The sequence below is a fragment of the Prunus persica genome, chromosome G1, assembly GCF_000346465.2.
Source record: "Prunus persica cultivar Lovell chromosome G1, Prunus_persica_NCBIv2, whole genome shotgun sequence".
Lineage (NCBI taxonomy): Eukaryota > Viridiplantae > Streptophyta > Magnoliopsida > Rosales > Rosaceae > Prunus > Prunus persica.
The window spans coordinates 1,189,080-1,210,347 of NC_034009.1; the positions used below are offsets into that span (position 1 = coordinate 1,189,080).

At 37.8% G+C, this 21,268-nt stretch overlaps 4 protein-coding genes across 5 annotated transcripts; 1 reads left to right on the top strand and 3 right to left on the bottom strand.

Moving 5' to 3' along the window:
• LOC18793984 (non-specific lipid transfer protein GPI-anchored 2) lies at positions 1,649-2,886 on the top strand. Its single transcript, XM_007224839.2, has 3 exons — positions 1,649-2,224; positions 2,378-2,449; positions 2,625-2,886. Exons 1-3 carry the CDS (start codon positions 1,837-1,839, stop codon positions 2,840-2,842), a joined length of 678 nt encoding a protein of 225 aa, XP_007224901.2. The 5' UTR covers positions 1,649-1,836; the 3' UTR covers positions 2,843-2,886.
• Positions 3,017-7,543, bottom strand: LOC18791306 (probable RNA helicase SDE3). 2 transcript variants are annotated; one of them, XM_020564494.1, is made up of 6 exons: positions 7,278-7,543; positions 7,015-7,130; positions 5,642-6,449; positions 5,398-5,568; positions 3,757-5,214; positions 3,017-3,634 (listed from the first exon to the last, which is right to left on the bottom strand). In XM_020564494.1, the coding sequence occupies exons 3-6, from the start codon at positions 6,434-6,436 to the stop codon at positions 3,362-3,364; spliced, it is 2,697 nt and encodes an 898-aa protein (XP_020420083.1). In that variant the 5' UTR covers positions 6,437-6,449; positions 7,015-7,130; positions 7,278-7,543; the 3' UTR covers positions 3,017-3,361. The 2 variants fall into 2 exon arrangements, with proteins under 2 accessions (XP_020420083.1, XP_007227017.1); XM_007226955.2 differs by lacking the exons at positions 7,015-7,130; positions 7,278-7,543 and adding an exon at positions 6,559-6,709.
• LOC18793360 (proteasome subunit beta type-2-A) lies at positions 8,103-11,310 on the bottom strand. The gene is made up of 3 exons (XM_007223400.2): positions 10,978-11,310; positions 10,745-10,868; positions 8,103-8,774 (listed from the first exon to the last, which is right to left on the bottom strand). Exons 1-3 carry the CDS (start codon positions 11,133-11,135, stop codon positions 8,442-8,444), a joined length of 615 nt encoding a protein of 204 aa, XP_007223462.1. The 5' UTR covers positions 11,136-11,310; the 3' UTR covers positions 8,103-8,441.
• Positions 17,912-20,716, bottom strand: LOC18792601 (vicilin C72). The gene is made up of 6 exons (XM_007225564.2): positions 19,866-20,716; positions 19,597-19,772; positions 19,315-19,431; positions 18,949-19,227; positions 18,348-18,690; positions 17,912-18,238 (listed from the first exon to the last, which is right to left on the bottom strand). Exons 1-6 carry the CDS (start codon positions 20,440-20,442, stop codon positions 18,093-18,095), a joined length of 1,638 nt encoding a protein of 545 aa, XP_007225626.1. The 5' UTR covers positions 20,443-20,716; the 3' UTR covers positions 17,912-18,092.

Below are 21,268 nucleotides of genomic sequence, written 5' to 3' on the forward strand. Positions count from 1 at the left end.
ATGCATGGGTTGCCATAAAACGTTAAAGATATATGATACCGCATTTTTAAACATGGTTTTTCAATCAAAATTAATCGGAGAAAAAAAATTTATGTGTCAATTGAACCCATTCACCGCATTCCGGCTTCGCGGTTAATTTTGAGTGAAAATGGCTCCAATTTTCTTGAGTTTTTCTGTATAAGAGGAGTAAGGTGTTTGAGTAGTTGGTCTCAATTCCTATGAGTTCTCTGTATAAATAGTTGTATTATTTATATAAGCTGGTGAAGAACAAACTCATCTCATGTGCTTGGTTGGTGAAATTCCAGTTCTTTCCACATTTCAATTGTGCCTTAGTCACAAATCAAACCTCCTTGCTTGTTGAGACTTCATGTGCTTTGTTAATGCCTTGGCAGTTTCATGAGCACCCCTCACAATCCATGTGACAGGTTTCACTTCACCAACCCACCCTGCAGGGCAAATAGCATGCATCTGCAATTACATGGATGAAAAAAAAAAAATCATTAAAAAGAGAAAAGCTTAGAATATCTCAATTCTTCTGTTCTATGTCACCATTTAACTCTGGTAGTGAGAAAGTTCCTCAACAGAGAGGTCACTGCATACATGAAAATGGAACTCAAAAAAAATTTATTTGGTACTGACGAAACTGTCATACAAATAAATCAATAAAATGGCCTTTTCAACTTGGTTAGCAAAATGTTTGAATTGTATAGCGTAATTATCATAATTTCTATACTTAACAATAAAATGGCATAAAATATCAGTTGAAGCTTATAAATATGCAGACAGAGAGAGACATAATTACCTTCTGATTCAATGACACTCGTGGGCATGAGGAGATTGGTTTTCTCCGGGATTTCTTGGATTTTGGCATTTCTGCTTTTTGTTTCACCATCTGCAGTTAAAACCCAAATTCCTGGCTGCTCCTTGGTGGGTCTAGACCTTGAGCATTGCTTGAAACCAAGCAGTGGCTTTATTTCCATGGATGATACTTGCTGCACAGCCCTTAATCAACTCGTCCAAGCCGGGTATGGATGCTTGTGCTCTCTGATAGCAACATCCTCATCTCTGCCTCTTTTAGGCACCCCCCTTTCATTGCCATTATCAAATTGCTACATATCTGCACCTCCTTTAACTCAGTGTCAAGGTATATATATAATTATGCTGGATTCAATTAAGCACCCTTAGATGCATAAATAAAATTTACATCCTTTCTTCCCCTCTTATTTTGTACAGTGGTAGCTCCAAAGGCTGAAGGGTTTCCACCAAATGGCCCTCATGAGGAGATTGCACAACCTTCTGGTCCAACTGATCACCGAGTCGTGCCGGTGGCTCCGGTTGAAGTGCTGCAGGCTCCATTAAACTCAACCAGCAATGGAAATGCTACAGTGGTAGAATCAAAGCAGCCACCAGTGACCAAAAGCAGTGATGATATATCAAACAGAGAGGAAAAGACCAAGCTGCATCCACTGCCAATGCTTTTGCTTTCCTTGGCTCTTCAAGCTTGTAAAGCATTGTATTAGTTTTAATTCTCTATTTATCTGTGCAATAAAACATCAACTGATAAAGTAATTTTATATCTTATAAATAATGATTGATTTAAAACTTCTAAAACTGTTTAGTGTTGAGGCCTCTTCTTGTTACAGTTGGTTTGGAAAAAAAAACTACCTACTGTCAACTGCCTCCGAAAGCCTAAAACTTGGGTAGTTGGTTAGATAGAGATCACATTCTTTTCGTTATTAAACAAACTTAACAGACTTCACACGGAAGCCAGAAAGGGTACTTTCGGAAAATCAATATTCCTCTGTTTCCCGCCATTTCTCTCTCAACACTCAAAGCATGATCACCACCACCACCGCCCTGCACCAGTGGCTCATGGCCTTCGTCCTAGCCTGGACACTCGTCGTTCTATCCGCAGCAGCAGCAGAACCGCCGCCGCAGCCAGGTTGCGCCGACGAGCTCGTGAGGTTCTCGCCGTGCCTTCCGTACGTGTCGTCTCCTCCCAACAACCTCTCCGACTCGGCCCCACCCAAGTGCTGCGACGCATTGTCGTCGTCGTTTGAGTCCGGCGAGGCCTTGTGCCTCTGCTACTTGATCCAGGACCCTCCGATGCTTGGGTTTCCGGTGAACGAGACTCGCGTTCTGTCTCTGTCTTCTACTTGCCCTCTCAGCAACAATGGCACAAGCACAAAGAGCGCTGATAATTCTTTGGAGTCGCTCTGCTCAGGTTCTTGACTTTCTTCAACATTTTCCTTTGCCCAATTTAGGGTTTTATTTATTTATCGATTGAAAAATTACCAATCTTTATTTCTTAAAGCTATGAATGTAAATACGATGAAATCTGGGTTCGAAATTCTAATCCATTGGGTAACTGCAACAGGGTCGCCTGAACTCCCTCCTCTCCGCAGCTCAACGACTTCAGGGATTTCATGTCCTTCTCCTTCTCCTTCTGGTACCCTAGTCTCTCACTCCCTCCATGATTTTCTTGGATTATTTATTTACCTTCATTTGGATTAATGTTCGTTTTTCAAGTACATTGAGATTTGAGAAATATGCGAGTGAATAAATGGGAGCATATTGGGTTGACTAGCTACCTTTGACTTAGGTTTGCGTTCATTATTTTTCAGGAGCTGACAATGCTTCATCTCCTTTGATGAGCTTACCATCAGAATCAACAAACAGTTCAAGCTTGCTGCCGGGAAAGAGATCGCCGACGACAACTCCACCAAGCTCAGCAGTAGAACCAGCTAGGGTGTCTACAGCAATGAAGCAAATTTGCAGAAGCAATACTTGGTTTCTACCTGCCGTACTGATTTTTCTTGTTCCCATCTCCACTCACCTATAGTACTAAGCTCATCTGATCATACACCTAATCAAGCATACTTGTGTTACTCTGTTACATTGACATTCATGAATTTGTATATTCTGATACAAAGTTCTGCTTAATTGTGTGATGATGACCTGTGATAATTGAGCAATGAAGTCTAAATTTCTTTAGAAAAGGTATTAGCAATATCAATTCAATATGGCAGTAGGCAAATGAAATCCACCACTCTCATCTATTCTTTATAATTGTATGATAATATGCCAACTACTTGAAGGCTATTATAAGTAACTTCATCTGCATCAACTATAATACCCACTTTCACAGCATACACAATGCATTAACTGCGGTACTACTTGGCACTAGCTTCGAATCCTGCTTCAAAATCCAGCTCCACCTAGAGCCACAGACTCATGGCACACCAAAGGCGAAAAAGGAAAATATATTTCCAGCCAACAATCATTGTAAATCCTGGGATTCATAGTATATGAAGAAAGACAAATGCTTTATTGTCGCATTATATGTTCAGAAACTCAATATTTACTTCCAGCCATCAGACCATTCAGCTTCGTCATCCACGACAGGTTGGGGAGCTTCTGTTTGCCAGGACCCTTCCATGACAGGTTGGGGAACTTCTCTTTGCCAGGAGTCTCGAGCCCACCCATCATCTCCAGAGCACCAAGTGTTTCCTTCATTGTTTAAGAGATCTTCCTGTGGGTCCTCATAATCAAGCTCCTGCCTCTCAGGGGGGTTACAGCCCAGATAGGATGAGTTGTCTGCACAACGCCATAGAAGCCTGTTCCAGTTTGGGTCCTGCCAAAACCAAACAACTGATATTATAAGAAAATAAATCCTTGAATTGCACATATTTATTTATATAGACCTCAGTTGATTTGACAGAATGTCCTGCAACCTGTAAGACAATGGGACAATACCTTGCTGATGATGTGCGGATTCCCAATTACAATTAGCAAAGCTTTAGCACGAGTAATAGCCACATTAAACCTTTTTGGATTGCTCAAAAATCCCAAACAGTATCTTCTGTCAAATTCATCGTGTTTGATTGTTGATCGGACAGTTGATATTATTATAACTTGTCTCTCTTGTCCCTGAAATTGCTCAACACTTCCTACCTTGATGTTAGGCATCTCCAAATTTTCGAAAGCTTTCTTCAGTTTTAGTACTTGCTGCCGATAAGGTGCTATGATCCCAATATCTTCCTCACTCAAATTCCTTTTTGCAGTCAATTGCTTAGTGACCTCTACTACCTTACTTGCCTCAGTCCGATTAAACCATGATGGATTACTTCCTTCCCTCTCATCACAGCCTTCGATGCCAAAGAAAAGAACAGGGAAATCCTTGTTAGGAAGAAGGTCCACCCTTGCTATGAAGGGAACTGAGTCATCTTTACAAGCAATCAACTCTTGTCCATAGAACAACATGTTAGGGAGATACAAAATTTCTGGGTGGCATCGATAATTCCTAACCAATTTTGTTACATAGCTTTTATCCCCATTACTATAAAACTCACATTCGAACATTCTCTCCAAGTATGATCTCCCCAAACCAAAGGATTCTGCTTGGCTGGAGTTTATGATTGGACCTAATTGCTTAGGGTCTCCAGCAAGAACAACTACTGTATTCCGATGGTAGAGATTCGATATCGGGATCATGGTTTCTGGTTCTGAAGCTTGGCCTGCCTCATCCAAGATAATATGAGAGAAGTGGCCTCGTGGGACACCTTCTGCATGAAGCAGAGAGGCACTCATATAGGTTGATATGATGATCCTATAGCGCACGAAGACACGGAGTTCAGGACACTTGAAGGTATCGTCATCAAAGAAGCAGAAGTCAATATGGTTAGGATTGACATCTTCATAAGGACGGGAAGATGCATTGAGCCTGAATATTTCATTCTCTCGAACTGCTGTACCAGCCTTTGCATTGAGGAGTTTTTCCAGAATGTGGTCTGCTGCACTATTTGAAGGTGCACACACAAGGATTCTAGTATTCTTCCGAGTTGCATAGAGTTGGAGGATTGCTTCCACTAATGTCATAGTCTTGCCTGTTCCAGGAGGACCATAAATCACATAAGGTGGCCCTCCTTTGCAGCCAAGGATCATCTCAACTGAGCACATCTGCTCCTTATTAGGTGTACAAGATATAGGCACCAGTCGAGTGCCTCTAATCATCCTTCTCTGATAGGACTCAGATGGAAAAAGGAACATTATCTCTAATTTTTCTGCTGCATCAACTGCTTGATATAACCTTCTCATGGTGATTCGATTAAATGTAAATTGTACACTATAAAGGTTACCATCTCTGTGGCATGCGTGAAATTCTGGAGGAAACTTCAAGTAAACATCATCAGCCTCAACACGGTAGATATAACCCTGAGCAGAACACATTAAAAAAATTTGGAAAGATAAGCTATAGAATTCTGGATATTTAAATAACATGAAAACATTTGAGTATTGATGAATAAGTATATAATACCAACAGCTAACAATCATAGCATTCAGTAAATGCATTAGATGTTTGGTCTTAATGATAAGATTTCGTTTCAGAAGGACAACCTGATACGGAGGAACTGTATCATCTGCATACTCAGAAAGCTTGGCCAAAACATAATCCCCTTGGACAAGTGAAGGCCTTCTCTCAGCAAGCCCAGGGACTTCAAGGGACAAAAATTGATGTCCTCTCTTCCTCAAAGTAACACCTACCATATCATGGCTTCTCATACTTTCCTGAAGCAATCACCAAATTGATCACAAATCATGAACAACTTCATACAGTGTTGTTACAAAATGAAGAACTTACCTCTATCTGTATTTCCTCCATGATGAGTAAAGTTTTGAAGTAATCTGCATAGTTCCCTCTCGTAAGACCTTCGGTGACAACATAAGGAATCTGCTTGCTCTCAAGTAATTCTCTGATGTCTTTTGGAATGTCGTATCGAGGAAGCCTATTCTTGTACGGTCGTCGGTCTGTTACTCCACTAGGGCGTACACCCACATGAAAACCATCCACAAGAAGTGGTTTCTTTCTAGTGGCTCTTGTGTATGGTTTTGTTGAGGCCATAGATTGGGATATTTTATCTTCTGCTAAGAGAATAACAACTCGTTCAATCTGTTCAGTCTCCAAATCAAAATGCACAAAGGCCTTGTGCTGACCAATTTCCTTGGGTTTGCAAGATAGCCATATAGTCAAAGTATCTCCTGGCTGAAGCATTCTGTCCTCCAGAGAAGTAGACTCAAGGAAGGCTTGGATGGTTTCGACATCAGAGTCTGCAGTTGGGGGTTTCATCAGAGAAAGCTTGAAAGAGTCCTCTGGACTTGAGGCGTAAATTTTAACACCGCATAGCTCCACCGGGTCATGGGTGGTGTTCTTAATAGTTATCTTATCCACAGCTGTTTCTCCTACGCATACTGATTGAGGCTTTTCACCTTGCTTTCCGCCCACATAAGGGAATGGGACTGAAATAACAATTGGACCCTCTTCACATGGGTTGTAACTACGCACCGATTTATCATCCTCAAAATCTATGAAGCCGATTTCTCCTTTGTCTCCAATGACAGAGCATTCCTCATCCGACTTATAACCATTTATACCCATCACCAAACGGAGACTGACATGAAGAACAAACTGTGAGTTACAAACAAGGGAAAAAATGAATAAAAAAACAAAGAGAGAGGAGAAGAAGAAGAAAGTGGTTTCTGACTAGAAGATTAAGGTACCCAATGATAAGTACTAAAGACCAACTAGCTCCTGGTCTAGCCGTACTTCTCTTCCCAATGTTGGAAGAGGTCCAAGTTCGAATCCCCCCTCCCCCGTTGATCCAGATAGAAAACTACCAGTCTACCACAGACCAATTTCGCTACCAAGGCTTGGTAAAGGTACATTGGAAGCAGTAGATTCAAAATCAGAAAAACAATTACATGAAGGCTCCAACAAAGTTAGTAGACCAACAATCAGAAAAACCGCAGAACAGGAAGAGCAAAGTGAAAACGCGGCTACGTGAAGCATTTAACAAAATTTATACAATCTTACATCAATTCCAGAAACCCATATGAGAACCAAACTCTACATCAATACCCGAACGCACGGAACAAACACATTGACAAATACAAACAAATACACAAACAATAAGAAATCGCTATGAAAGAAAGCTAAGAATCGGTTGAGAGACAGACCTGATAAAAGAAATGCGGAGGCCTTGAACGACAGAGATGACCCAGAAACCCACCGCTGATCAAACCTCAAAGACTAGATCTTTGAGAGAGAACCAGATAATCCGAAAAAGAGTTCACTGCATTTCATTCAATAGAAAGAAAAAGGCAAATAAAGTTCAACTTAGTGTACAAGGAAGACTGGAGAGTGAGAGAGAGAGAATGAAAAGGAAAACCCCGGACAAACCAAAATACTATTTTGTAAAAGTTGCAAACAAACAAATAACCTGGACCCATGATTTTATTTGTGAAGTGGCATTTTCCAGTTTTGGATTCATCTTGTCAAAATTCTTCGCTCTAACTTCCCCCTTAAGTATTATCACTAGTGAATTAGTGATGGATGGCCAAAACGTGGTGCAGCAGTTCAATTTTCTGCTGCTCTATACAGTGCTCAACATGGGATAAAGGGGTATCCTGTACTGTCCCGTCCCTGCCCAAAACTCATTTCTGTCAAGGTCGGATAGAATAGCCCAAAGTAATTGAATTTGTGTTTCCAGTTTCATGCAAGTTTTATGAGAGTGAACTGTGAGTATGGGTCCACTGCATTCAAATAATATGATCGTATAAAAATACTCATCTGGTCTAAAATACACTGCCCATGTTCCAAGGTTTAGGTTTTTGTTCATAAAATATTTGTGAGACTTTTTGTGTGTGTGTAAATACCATGAGATGTCCCCACACCTAAACGGTGGGATTAATCCCTGCTCAGAATTCGGCTTGCCGCTGACTTCAAAGTGCTTCCAATAAGTTTCAAACCCCCGTCATTGAGGCACCAAGTAGCTCACCAACTGGAGGTGGCAGTTTACCAACCACACCACACCTTGTGGTTGATTTGTGGGACTTTTCAAACGATAGAAGAGTTGAGTTACTTTTTCTTTACAAAAGTTGAGTTCCTTTGATAGATGGGCAATTGCAATATAAAACAACAATCATAGAGATTTATTTGTGTATGAACACCAAACATAACCACCACCGGTGTAGGAGAGGTTCGAAATCCTGAAGTCACCCAATGAATATTTGTGTTTGCATAAATAAAAAAACCGCAGGGAAAATGAGAAATCAAAGATATTTTCAACAAGGAAAAAGGAAAAGGAAATGAAAGATAAGGAATGAGGAGACAATGAAGCCTCCCACATGTTCTTCAACATACCCTGTCCCCTAGAAAGAGTACTCCAGTCATTACAAATGAAACTCGCACTTTGAAGGACCATTTTTTTGTTTTCAAAATACAGCTATTCCGGCATATCAGAACTTCAAACAAGAACAGAGCTACTTTTACCATTTTAAATAGGTTCTGGCAGGACACCAAATTCCCCTCCTAGCATGTCAAATTCAAACAGCACAAGTTTAAAAGTAAACTAAACAGAAGTCTGATGATAGATATTAAAAGATCATGCGGCAGCAACACTAGCATCCCTGATGGATTCCCGCCACGCATACTCCCTCGCACCATCCTTGTCAACTATCTTGATGACAAAATTGGGGGGAGCCACCACCAGCCTCGACCGGATCTCAATAATGCACTTATCAACCAGATCAATTGCTTCCTCCACAGACATGCCACTGTGGTAGTGCCTGTCCATCAGTGAGAGTGCGAAATATGACCCATATCCAAAGGCTCCCTTTTCAACCTTGTGAAGTGAGGCAATGTAGTCAATGTAGTATAGGGATGCCCCGGCCTCTTTGTCAAAACCAGCCATAAGGATGTTCACCATGTATGGGTTCTGAAAAGAAAGAAGAAAGAGAAGTTATACATCAACTAACAACTATTTAAAAATTCTATTGGCTTAAAGAATAAAGGTCAAGTTAAAAAAGCCTTCCAGGGATAAACTAAGCAATGGACTTCTTGGTAAACAACACAATAAATTAACCATATGGTTACTTGTTCTTAGCACATGAAAATTCAAAGTGGAGTTTGCACTAGATACAGCAAATTCAAAACTAAGCGTTTGAAGTCGCAAAAACAATAAAGAAAAAATTTGTGACTTCACAAGGAAAAATCATAGTACATACAACCCTTCTTGAGTGTGTTTGAACCCCCACCCCAAGAATTTTATCCTTCCTTTGACGATACCCACAAAAGTGAACTGCTAGTGTCTAAAACCCCTGGTAAAGCCCATTTGGGGAACCCAAGTTGACTATGCAAATTTCTAGGAATAACATCTTCAAATATTCACTATTTCATTGATGCTCCTTACGCTTAGGAACAGCCTCAAAACTGAGAAGCTTATAAAATACTGCAGACTAGCACAGTGATTTACCCTCAATATCCTAGACCTTTGATGAAATGGTAAGAACATTCCTGAGATAATGTTCTAGAATACAGATGCAATCTCGTTTGAAACCATAAGCAAATGGTAATTCAAATAGAGGTTTAATGTATAAAAACAAAGGGGGCGAGGAATGGTAGGATACTTTGAGGACTACTAGGGTTGGACTTGAAGGCAAGAAGTCACTAGAATTTTAGAATTGATTCTGGAAGTTGAGGCATCAACTACTCCATAACTTTGGGTTTCATGGTGATTAAGGCTAGGGCTGTTATCAATAAAATCAGGGAAGTGAACTTCAGGGGGCATTTGGTAGTTGACATTTGGTGTAATGTTTTTAAAGTTTGGAGAATACAGTTTTCAAGATATGGAAACAAAAAAGCACTATTGTTTTGACAACAGCTCCGCACTGTATCCCGCATTTTTGAAAACTAGAATCCAAAACAATAGAAAATATATTCAAAATCAAAGCTAATACAACATGGAAGCTCTTTTCTTCCCCTTTTTGTTCTACCAGACTCTTTCTTCTCCCATTCCTTCAGAGGAACACTTGGAAGCTCAATTAAGTTTCTACGGAACTTCTCAAGCGACCTCATTTCAATTAAAAAGTTTGAGTAGTTAACTAACGAAAATACTTTCAAAGAAGCACTGTGAAGCTTAATTCGGTTTGTTAGAAAACTTCCCAAGAGACCTCATTTCTAAATTTTTAATTGTGGATGTTTATAGAAACATTTTACATAAGTTATGCACAGATGGAGCAAATTTAAGATAAAAATTAGATTGCATTAGTATGACTAACTAGGGTTACAACTCTTCTCAAACCACATACTAAGCAACATATACGTAGCATGTACAGAACCCACAGCCTTCCCTATAAGATTATTTTATACACGAATTCAAACTGGTAGTCTCTGATCACTTAACTTCGCAATATAACTTAGCCCGCTCAATCACCTCCTATGTTACTGGTAATTAATGCATACAATAAGAAAGGTGTTTGGATCCTCACCCCTAATAATGCTGTAATCTGTAACCAATGATTAAAGAAGCCATTGAGAAATTTACTCAGGTTATAAAGTCAAACACCAAAACTGGCTCACTCAAGAGGACATTACAACAGCATGCTCAAACTCAAAAACAATGTCCACACAGTACAGAATTTCCCCACTTCACATCATTATTTCTTTTTTTGGGCTTGAAACCCACTTCATATATTTAATTCCCACGCTGTTGCATCTTAACTTAAACCCCGATCACGTCACAATGAATCAAGAAAAACCCTAGATTTGCACAAGCGGAAAAACACTTACAAAATGAGACTATTAACCTTTACCCTAGATCCCATTGGGCAAAATTCTAATTAACCAAGTAGTGAACAAAGAAGTTAAATTTAATCAACCAAAAAAATAAAAAATAAAAACCAATACCTTTCGCAAGGCGGTGGCGAGCTCGCCACGGGTGAAATTGGCCGCAGCAGCAGTGGTCAATGGGATCCCATTGCGGAACTGATACAAGGCTACATTTTTCTGTATGTACTCTGTGAACTGAACTCTATTTCCCCCAATTATTTCAAAAAAATTAAATTAGATTCCAAACCACAATGATATCGATAATCAAAATAAAACTCCAAAACAAAAAACAAAAAGAAAAGATGTTGCACCTGTCGCCGGGCTCACCGCTCGCGGCGACGAGTTTGTGTGAATCGAGCACCATGATTTTGTCTTCGTTAGACTTGTGCACCAGTATGCTATGCACGGCTGACGTGTCCGCCGCCACCACCGCGAAGCCGTCCCCTACCAAACCGAAGATGGACTCCATTGCCTTGTTCTTGATCTGCTTGGTTTTCGAGTTTCGATCTGTTTCTCTCTCTGCGTTTTTGATTGCTTTGGAGCTGGGTCACACTGTGTGTGCTTTTGGGGTTAGGAAATTGGAGGTAATAGCAGGGGACTTGAGGAACAAGTTCACTCAGAGGGTCTGTTTGGTTGTATGCAATTTGTTGGTCCACATACAGAATAACATATATCTACAACCGGTTCTGCTATCCCAATAGAACGATAAACTTCTATAAAATATTTTTAAAAAAAAGAAAAGAAAAGAAAATTCTTATTTTATAATGAAAAATACTTCCTTCATTACCATGTAAAAAAAAAAAAAAAAAGATATTTCCTATTTTATATTCCTCAGTGTGATATGTGTGCATACCTTTTTTTGTTTTTGTTTTTTGGTGTTTTTGATGAATTATTTTTACATATGTGTCAAATTATGATTAAAGAGGAGTATCTCCTTATTAACAATATCCTTTTATAATACAATATACATATTTTTATTTTATGAAAATTAAATTTAATATTTCTAATAAGAAAGATAAAATATGGTGTTGGCTTAAAAGATTGTTAACAAATGGCAAGCCAAAGTTGGTCTTTTCAGTTTACACTCGATTTTAAGTAATTATATGGAGAAGTAGAGGCTCCATCTGTGCTTGACTGCATCAATATTTTTTTTTGGGTTTATCGAAATGGTGCCTAAACTTATGTCCGAGTTTCATTTTGGTCCTTTAGTTAATTTTTTTGTTTTCACTCTAGTGGTAGTGCTCCAACTCTCGATTCAATGTTAAATTGGTCATGCCGTCAAAGTCCGTTAATATTGTGGTTCAATTAAGTGGTAAAACAATCTATATAAATTTATACAATAATTAAAATTAAAGTAAAATATTATTTATAAACTAGCTAGAGCTCTAAACACAATTAATTAAAAAGCTCACACTACATGAGCTAAGCCACTTCAAAACACTAGTAAAGCCACACTCATGCGCTATATAATAGTGGGCATTCGGGATTGTTATCATTATTTTGACTGCAAAAAAATAGAACAACATTAAGGCAAATATATAAGGAAATTGCTTGTCATATTTATTTGTTTAGGTGCGGCAGGACAAGTCTAAATTGTTGATAGATCATGTTTGATTAATTATTTAGAATTTCCAAGTCAACGATTCAAATTCACACATACAGATATAGATGATTGTGACTGAAAAACATCAAGAGACACCGCTTGAGTTTTGCAAATGCTTTGTTAGCCTTACGATTTTTAATAGAAGCATGTTGTGCGTATCTTGATGATAATAAGTTGTTTCTTATTTATCTAATGTATTTTAATTGTGATAAGTTGTAAGGAGAAAGGTATTCTTAAATGGATCAAAGATACTGTACACACTGGAAGACATTTAGAACACTGAGCAAGAAGTCGACACTCAAGCAAATATTTATCCAATACAAAAGAGTTAGGTTATTGTTGTAAAACTATTTGTGGATTGAACATCTAAGGCTCTTTACCTAGATTAAACTTAGTTCCTTTCATGCATTCATTCATATCATAGATGAAAAATTGTTTTATAAAATATTGGCTAAGTATGAAAAATGATTTTTCAGAATAATCATTTTCTCAAGATAATTTTTGGTAGCTTTTATTTCCTACACATCAAATAAGAAAACATGATTTTAAGGAATTTTTATACAAAGTATATATTGACTTAATGAGCCATCATTTTTAGTCTAAATCGTATTTTGAACTAAAACTAATTTGTCATATTTTGATTTGGTGGGAATTTTCTAATATTTTTATTTGAATCCAAATGGGGGTTACTTCCTTATTTACATTGTAAACTTAAGTAAATGGAGTAATAAAAATAAATGAAAGTAAAAATATAAAAACAAATATTTCAACGGCCATTTTCCTAACGGCTCAATTATTTCCAAACGGCTATATTCCTAACGGCACAATGATTTGCAATAACTATATTTCTGTACTTAAAAATATGTATTCAGATTTTTGGTACAAATAAGAACTCAATATATTCATCCAAGCTTACAAGCATTCATCATACTCTGAATATCATTTTCTCTTGAGCCAATCCTGTTCAAATTCATACAAGAGTACTAGTGTTCGAATTACTTCTGTATTATCTACTCAGAAAGGAGAGTTTACCATTGAGTGAGCTTCAATTGTATATCCCACTCAAATAGAAGAGTTTTTTGTTTCGAGAGTTATTTCATTCAAACTTGTAAAAGGGGTTGGTTTGACCCTGTAAGGTAAGAAAGGTGTCTTCCACCTTGTATCTTAGAGTGGTGTGCTCTAGCTGTGAAGGAGTGATGTGCTCTAGGAATGTAAAGATTTCAACTCCACTTGCAAGGAGTTTTCCAACGTAGTGGATCAAACTTAAGCACTGGATGTAGGTCAGGTGGACTAACCAGTATAAATCTCTAAGTTTGAATCTCTCTTTCCCTATCTCTTTATTATTGTGCTTATCAATTTAATTATCCGCATTTAAATTTAAATTTACAATAACCTTATTCACCCCTCCTCTAAGGTTGATTCCTTGGGCAATATGCTTGATTTGATTGCTAAAAGATTGAACAAACCTTGTTGGAGAAGGATTGTATCAAGGAATTAGCAAAAAAAGAGGTGATGAGAAATTCAATTCTGAGACCAAGTCACACCACAAGGAACATGTTATTTACCAAACCCCAAAGACAAAATGGAGAGTGAGAGCATGGGAGGTGCAGTTAGAACCATTTTTCTCATTTGATATTGTTTGTACCATAACTGACCGAGCAACTAGCTAGGCTAGATCATTCGAGTGCCATGCTTTGAGAGGTCATCACCTTAGCCAAAGAAGCATCACCACAAATCACAACTCTAAGCAAAGCAAGAGGAGTCCCACATCGGAAAACTACAAGAGATGGAGACTCCCCCTCACCTATAAAAGAAGACTGCTCTTTCCTTAGAAGAGGATCCGAGTCTTGGATCTAGACCCTTGGGCCTTGGACTCTCTCTTCTGGATCCATCTCTGGGCTGGGCTTCTCACTTGTTATCTTTATATTTGGGTCTAATCCCCTTGTACAAATGTAAACAAACATTATCATAATGAGAACACCCTTCTCCGTGGACGTAGCCCATCATTCGGGTGAACCACGTATATCTTGTCTTCTATATGTTTATCGTTTGCCCAAATCCTCACACACTTGGTGAAGGTCCTCACCTTCATCCATCACACCTCATCACTAAGTTGGACTCAACCTTGGCCTAACCATTTTGAGCATCAACAGATATGATTCGCAAAAATATGAAAGGACAACATACATAAACCTTTGCGATTCATTATTACATCAAACTGATATATCTTGTTCTCAATATTGGCAGTACTGGTGCTAACGATTTAATAACTATCTTTGCAGAATGTTTCAGTTTACCGTTTATGCTTACCATAATGTAAATGGTTTTCTGGATTAAAATTATAAATTAATTTGCGGTGAAATTGGCAGCAGCAGGAATAGATCGAGGCCAGTTCGGGCACCTTGGTGAGCCAGGAGGGTTGCAGGGGGCGCCATTGGCCATGGCACAAATACATGAATCAATTCCGCCAGCAGATTCACAGTAAAATCTGGTACGCCCAACATTCCGATAACAAGTACTACATGTCAAGGCGCACTCGTCAATGTCGGGACAACCGCCGCCAATAGTTGCTAGTGTACATTCATCGGCATTCACCATTGGCATCATTTTTCTTACTGTCCAGAAAAATAAAACAACTTAATTAAGTTAAATAATAAATTAGTATGCGACGTGTCAGGTTGTAAAATTGTGAATAAAGACCACACACATATATATATAGTTCATATAATTTTATTGGATAATAGTTCAGATTGATGCACCGACATGGCAACATTGTGACAACTGCGAAAAGAATTATTCCATTCATTCATCCATAATCATGCATCAAATGTGGGTGCAAATATACGAAAAAGAAGAACACAAACCTGAGGTGAATACAAAGAGGGCAAGAAGCAAGTAAAAGGGAGCAAAGAGCTTGGCCATTTTGAATGATTGTTTTAAGACAGCAATGAGACTGCGGATTAGAAAAATAATAAGAAGAATGAAGGCAATGCTTGTCAATTGGTGTTACTTTGGTAGGTTTTTATAAGTAAACCACATGTGAGAGGATTTTCCCCATATTAATGCAAAACTAAGTAAATTAAGCAATATCTAATGAGAAGAATCCTTCACAATCTATCAGAGATATTTTACCTATAAAAGTTTCCTATTGAGGATATAAATGGTTATTAGCCAGATAATAAGGGTAAATATTTGAATATTTACCCTTAAAAGAAAAAGGTTGGCTTATTATTATTATTTTTTTAAACAAAGTATTTTGAGATTTAACTTGATTTTGTTTCTTTATTATCTCCAATTCTCTTTAAAGAAAAAGGTTATTGTTTGGTGATATTAATTATCCAGAGGTCCAAACAAAAAGGTTGAAATCGTGGTTATAATTACACAAGAACCACACGGTCAATCTGCCTCCTTTTTTATATTATATTTTTCTTCTTTTGGTACACGATCCTTTGAAATCCTTGGATTTCAAATTCGAAAATTGAGTGAAAAAGTGAAGAAGAGCAAGAAACTGACCTTGTTGAACTGCGAAGGAATGGATGGTTCTGGATTTTTGCTCGCGAAGCCGGAGTCTCTTGGAAATTGTTGTACAAAATAAAAACAACATTAAGGCAAATATATAAGGAAATTGCTTATCACGTTTTATTTGTTTAAGTGAAGGGCAAGTCTAAATTGCTGATAGACCATGTTTGATTAATTATTTAAAATTTCCAAATCAATGATTCGGAGTCACACATACAGATATAAATGATTGTGACCACCACTTGAGTGTTGGCAATGTTTGATTTGATTGCTAAAAGATTGAACAAACCTTGTTGGAGAAGGATTGTATCAAGGAATTAGCAAAAAAAAGAGGTGATGAGCAGTTAAATTCTAAGACCAATTGTCACACCACAAGGAACATGATGTTTACCAAACCCCAAGGAGAAAATGGAGTGTGGGGGCGGGGGAGGTGCAGCTAGAACCATTTTTCTCATTTGTATGATTCGCAAACATATGAAATACATAAACCTTTGCCATTATTCATTTATTGCATCAAACTGATATCTTGTTCTCAATCTTGGCAGTATACTATAATGTAAATGGTTTTCTGCATTAAAATTAATGTAAATTAATTTGCGGTGAAATTGGCAGCAGCAGAAGTAGATCGAGGCCAGTTCGGGCACTTTGGTGGACCAATAGGGTTGCAAGGAGCACCGTCGGACATGACACAAATACATGAATCAAATGGAATCCCTCCGCCACCAGAACGACAGTAGGATCTGACATGCCCAACATTCCGATAACAAGTAATGCATGTCATGGTGCACTCGTCCTCGTCAGGACAACCGCCGCCAATAGATGCTAGTGAACATTCATCGGCATTCACCATTGGCACCATTCTTCTTACTGTTCATAAAAATAAAATAACTTACTTAAGCTAAATAATAAATTAATATATGACGTGTTATGTTGTAAAATTATGAATAAAAACCACATATATATAGTTCATATATAATTTTATTGGATAATAGTTCAGATTGATGCTGTGACATGGAAACGTTGTGACAAACTGCAGAAAGAATTATTCCATTCATTCATTCATAATCATGTTAATTAACATCAAATGTGGGTGCAAATATACAAAAAAGAAGAACACAAACCTGAGGTGAATACAAAGAGGGCGAGAAGCAAGTACAAGGGAGCAAAGAGCTTGGCCATTTTGAATGCCTGTTTCAAGACAGCAATGAGACTCTGGATTGAAGAATAAGAAGAATGAAGGCAATGCTTGTCAATTGGTGTTACTTTGGTAGGTTGTTATAAGTAAAACCACAAGTGAGAAGATGTTCCCCGTATTAATGCAAATTAAGCAAATTAAGAAATATCTAATGAGAAGAATCCTTCACAATCTATCAGAGATATTTTACCTAAATTATCCTGTTGAGAATTAAATGGTTATTAGCTAGATAATAAGAGTAAATACTTGCATATGTTCATAGAAGCCACATACGAAGAACGTGAAATGTTGGCTTATGTTTTTTTTTAACAAAGTGTTTTGTGATTTAATTGATTTTGTTTATTTGTTTGGTGATATTAATTATCCAGAGGTCCAAACAATCGTAAGTTTGAAATAAATTAAAATAACTCGAACTCCAGAGAAACCTAGCCCCTCTCTTTTTAAAAAGACTCCTAGATTCGTTTTCACTTTAAGGGGAGGAGGAAGTCATTATTCTTCATGCCTTCTCCCCTCTTTTCTTCCTCATTTTTTTCTCTTCCCTCATTTTCATAGACAAAATATTTTTCCTATTTGTATTCGTTTTGTTATGATTTTCCTCCAACCATCGCAGGTGGCCTCTCAGGGTCAGATCTGATTTCTTTATATTTGGAATAAGTCATAAATACTGTTTGGATTCTCTTTGTAGTTTTCACCTTTCCTAAGAGTTTATTTAAACAAATTGAAGCAAACGAATTGTTAGTTTTTATTTTATTTATTTATTTATTTATTTTGAGTTGTATTTTGGGCGGCCCAAATTTAACCAACACTATGGCTATGGGCCTCCTTTTTTTTTTGGGTTTTGAATTTTTTTTTGGGGGTAAATTTTGAAATTGACATAAATCTACTCCATAATTAACAAATTGCTGGTTACCACTAGTAGTCATTCCTATTTTTATGGTACCTAATTATGAGCTAGTCACATTTATTCATTTATTTATGTAGCACAAAACTAGCTAGAGCTCTCTACACACAATTAATCAAAAAGCTCACTCTACATGAGCCTAGCCACTTCAAAACTCCAGCAAAGCATACTACTTCTGCTCTACGTACTTGAAGCCAGTTGGGATTGCTTATGCCTTCTCTGTGCTGCTCCCTCTTCTCGAGGCAGGCACAAAATAAGATTGCTTCTGACTGGTCAATACTTGTTCCATCTCTTGCCCAAATGTCAGCTGCGTAGCCTCTCTCTCCATCTGCTTCATTATGTTGCCCTCTTGCCCTGCATATATTTAACAAAGCAGAGAACATATAATTTATATACACACCCAGTTAATTAAAACAAAATGTAATTATTAAGCATATTAAGTCTGACTTGATTAATAATTTACCTGCTAAGAAGTTCCTCATGTTGTTTCCGGCATTGATTCCGAATCCTACAATTCTCAAATTCTGGTTTTGGTTGCCGCCGTTGTTGTTGTTGTTGTTGTTTTGGGCAACAATAGACACAGGATGGCCTGCTGGGATCACAAAGACATCACCAAGTGAAAGCTTGCCACTTACCTTGCTGTACACTCCGCTCTGCTGATCTGCTTGCTCTTCTTGATACTCCATCTCTTCTTCGCTCGCTGGTATTGTGAACTTTGGGCAGGCCATTTCAAAGTATCCCATTCCATCTACCACCATCATCAAATATGTTGCTTTAGAATTGTAGTGTGGCACCATCATAGCTTCCTGCAAAAATTTCACAGATTTTAATTCATCAAGTACACATGCATTGTCTCACTTTTTTTAATATTTTATACAAGTAATATTGGAAGAGGGAGGAGGGAAGGGATTCGAACACAGGACCTGAGGGTGCAAGGGGAACTGTTCTTAACTGCTTGAAGTACAATCCCCTTGCAATAGCTAGTTTTTAAATTTCCCTTACTAAAACATTTGTATATGGAATTAAATTTCTTCTGGGAATTAATGTTTTAAGTTTTGCCCTACCGGATTGATGTCAAGCATAGCGACTGAGACATTCATGTCCTGGAGCTGTTTGAACTCCTGAGGGGAAGCCTCATAGAACTTGCCATAGTTGTTGGAGTGCAGAGGTCTTTGGCTTAGCAGATTGAAATTTAAATCACTACCCATAGACCAAGGGACTAGTTTGCGCCACCATGGAGAAGCTTGTTTACTCAATGCCTCGAGTTGCTCTTTTGAGGCTCTTATGATCATGCCCTCCCGCTTCTGCTGTCCAAAGGCCTTTTCTAGCTGCTCTCTTGGGACCTGATAATCAAATTAGCAATTAGTGTAAATGAACAAATTAAAAAGAAATAAAAGGGAAATATTTAAGGAAGAAAAAAACAAACTTACATCAAAGGCAGCTTCAAGAAGGTCATTGCTGAAAACGCTGTAGTATGACTCGGTACCGTGCAAAAAACTATAGTCTGACCCGGGTTCGGGACCTTTATAACCAGCAGGGAAGAATTCCTGCAGCCAATGATCAAAGCAATTCCTAAAAAAAATCTATAAAAGTTTTTTTTCCTAGAAGAAAAGAAATTCATTTTCACGTTTCTACGTGAAAATTTGAAGTAGGTTTTTCTAATAGCTAGCATAGAAATTCGAAATAGAAAACAAAAACAAAAATTTAATTGCCTCAAATAGGTCAGGAGTGTTGACTGGCTGAAAGAGGTGTACGAGGCTAAGATTTTCTGTGGTGTGATTGTTAATCAAGTAGGTGGTAGCCCCGGCAGGAACTCTAATTACATCTCCATTTTCAATCTTGAAGGACTGTTTCGTGTCCTTCATCACAAGAGTAAGAGTGCCTCTTCCTGTAAATTGTAATTCCAATTTAATTAAATTAAGCAAAACAAAATCGACTCAATACAATGACTACAATTTTGAAACTAGTTTCCATGTCTCACCGTTCCAAACAACAAAAATGGATTCGGCGTCGAGGTGGTAAGGGAGAACAAAAGTGCCAGGCGTAGTCTGAAGCAAGGCCGCGCGGTAGTTTTGAATTCTTCCCCGGAGCAAATGCGAGAGCCTGGCAAAGCTCCCAAGGACAAAATAGGCACCTTCTTCAGCCAAAAACCTAGGCCTCAACCCGAACTTGGGGAAATAGTAAGGGTTGGGATTAAAAGTCGGCCCCTCCTCCTCCTCCTCTTGTCCCTTCTGCTGCTCTTCAGCTTCTTTCTTCAATTGCTCGTCAAATCGCTCTCGACACTCTGTCTCGCACTGTTCGGGTTCCTCACTCGTTCCGCAGCTCTGCGAGCAATAAAAGTATTCCTCTCGAGCATCTTGAGGATGATCTTTGGATCTTAACAAGCTATGGCGGCCGCCAACGCCTCTGCAAATCGACTGCTGGCATTTCTGATTATGATAATCACTGAGGGCGTTGATCAGTGGTGTTACAGAGGAGGAGGCTAGGAAGAGAGTGGAGAGGAAGAAGAAGAAGAAAGGGAGCTTATAGCTAGCTTTGATGGTGATCTTGATCGCCATGTTTAGGGCTATAGTTTGTTATATCAGGTGTTTGTTTATAGTGAGAGGCTTTTAATAAGGCATGGCTGAGCATGCAGTGTGTACATTTGGCCGTGCACATTACATGCAAGGTGACCAGTGTCCTAGCCATCTCAGAAAATAAGGACGAATATATTTTGTCGGACTAATATTGTGTCTGGACCATCGGGTTAAATTTCGATTATCTTGTTTTGTTTGTTTCTTTAATTTTTTTTTTCGCTACTATTTATTTATTTATTTTGTTAAATAATTTCTGTTAATATATTTTATTTGGCTGTGGACCGTGGTTTTTTTTTATCTCCATCCTTTACTTTTTTTGTTTTGTAATTTCTTAAATATTTCAACTATATAGATTTATTTGTATTATTAATTCTTGAAATTATAAATCAAGCAAAGTTGGAATATTTTTTATTTATTGTTTATAAAGCGGTCCAAATGAGGCATAGTATTTTAAAACATTTTTTTTTAATATGATTAATATATACAGATATCAAACTAATTTGTAAAATAGTTTGCAATCAAATTTTTTGGTAAAATGTCGGTGGCAACATCCCAAAAGTATATTGAATCAATAATACAAATATTTGTTATGATTAATTATAAATCAAGTTGTTTTCGAAAACAAAGTGTAATATTTTTTTTTGGGGGTTACATACTAGTACGTACGTTGTGTATAAAAATATAATTTATTTTGTAAAAGGGAATTTTAGTAATCATGATCAGTTTCATTCTGATTCTTGATAATTAGTAAACAAATGGAGGTTAACATCACTTTCATTCTGATTCTAGGTAGTTAGTAAACACTTCA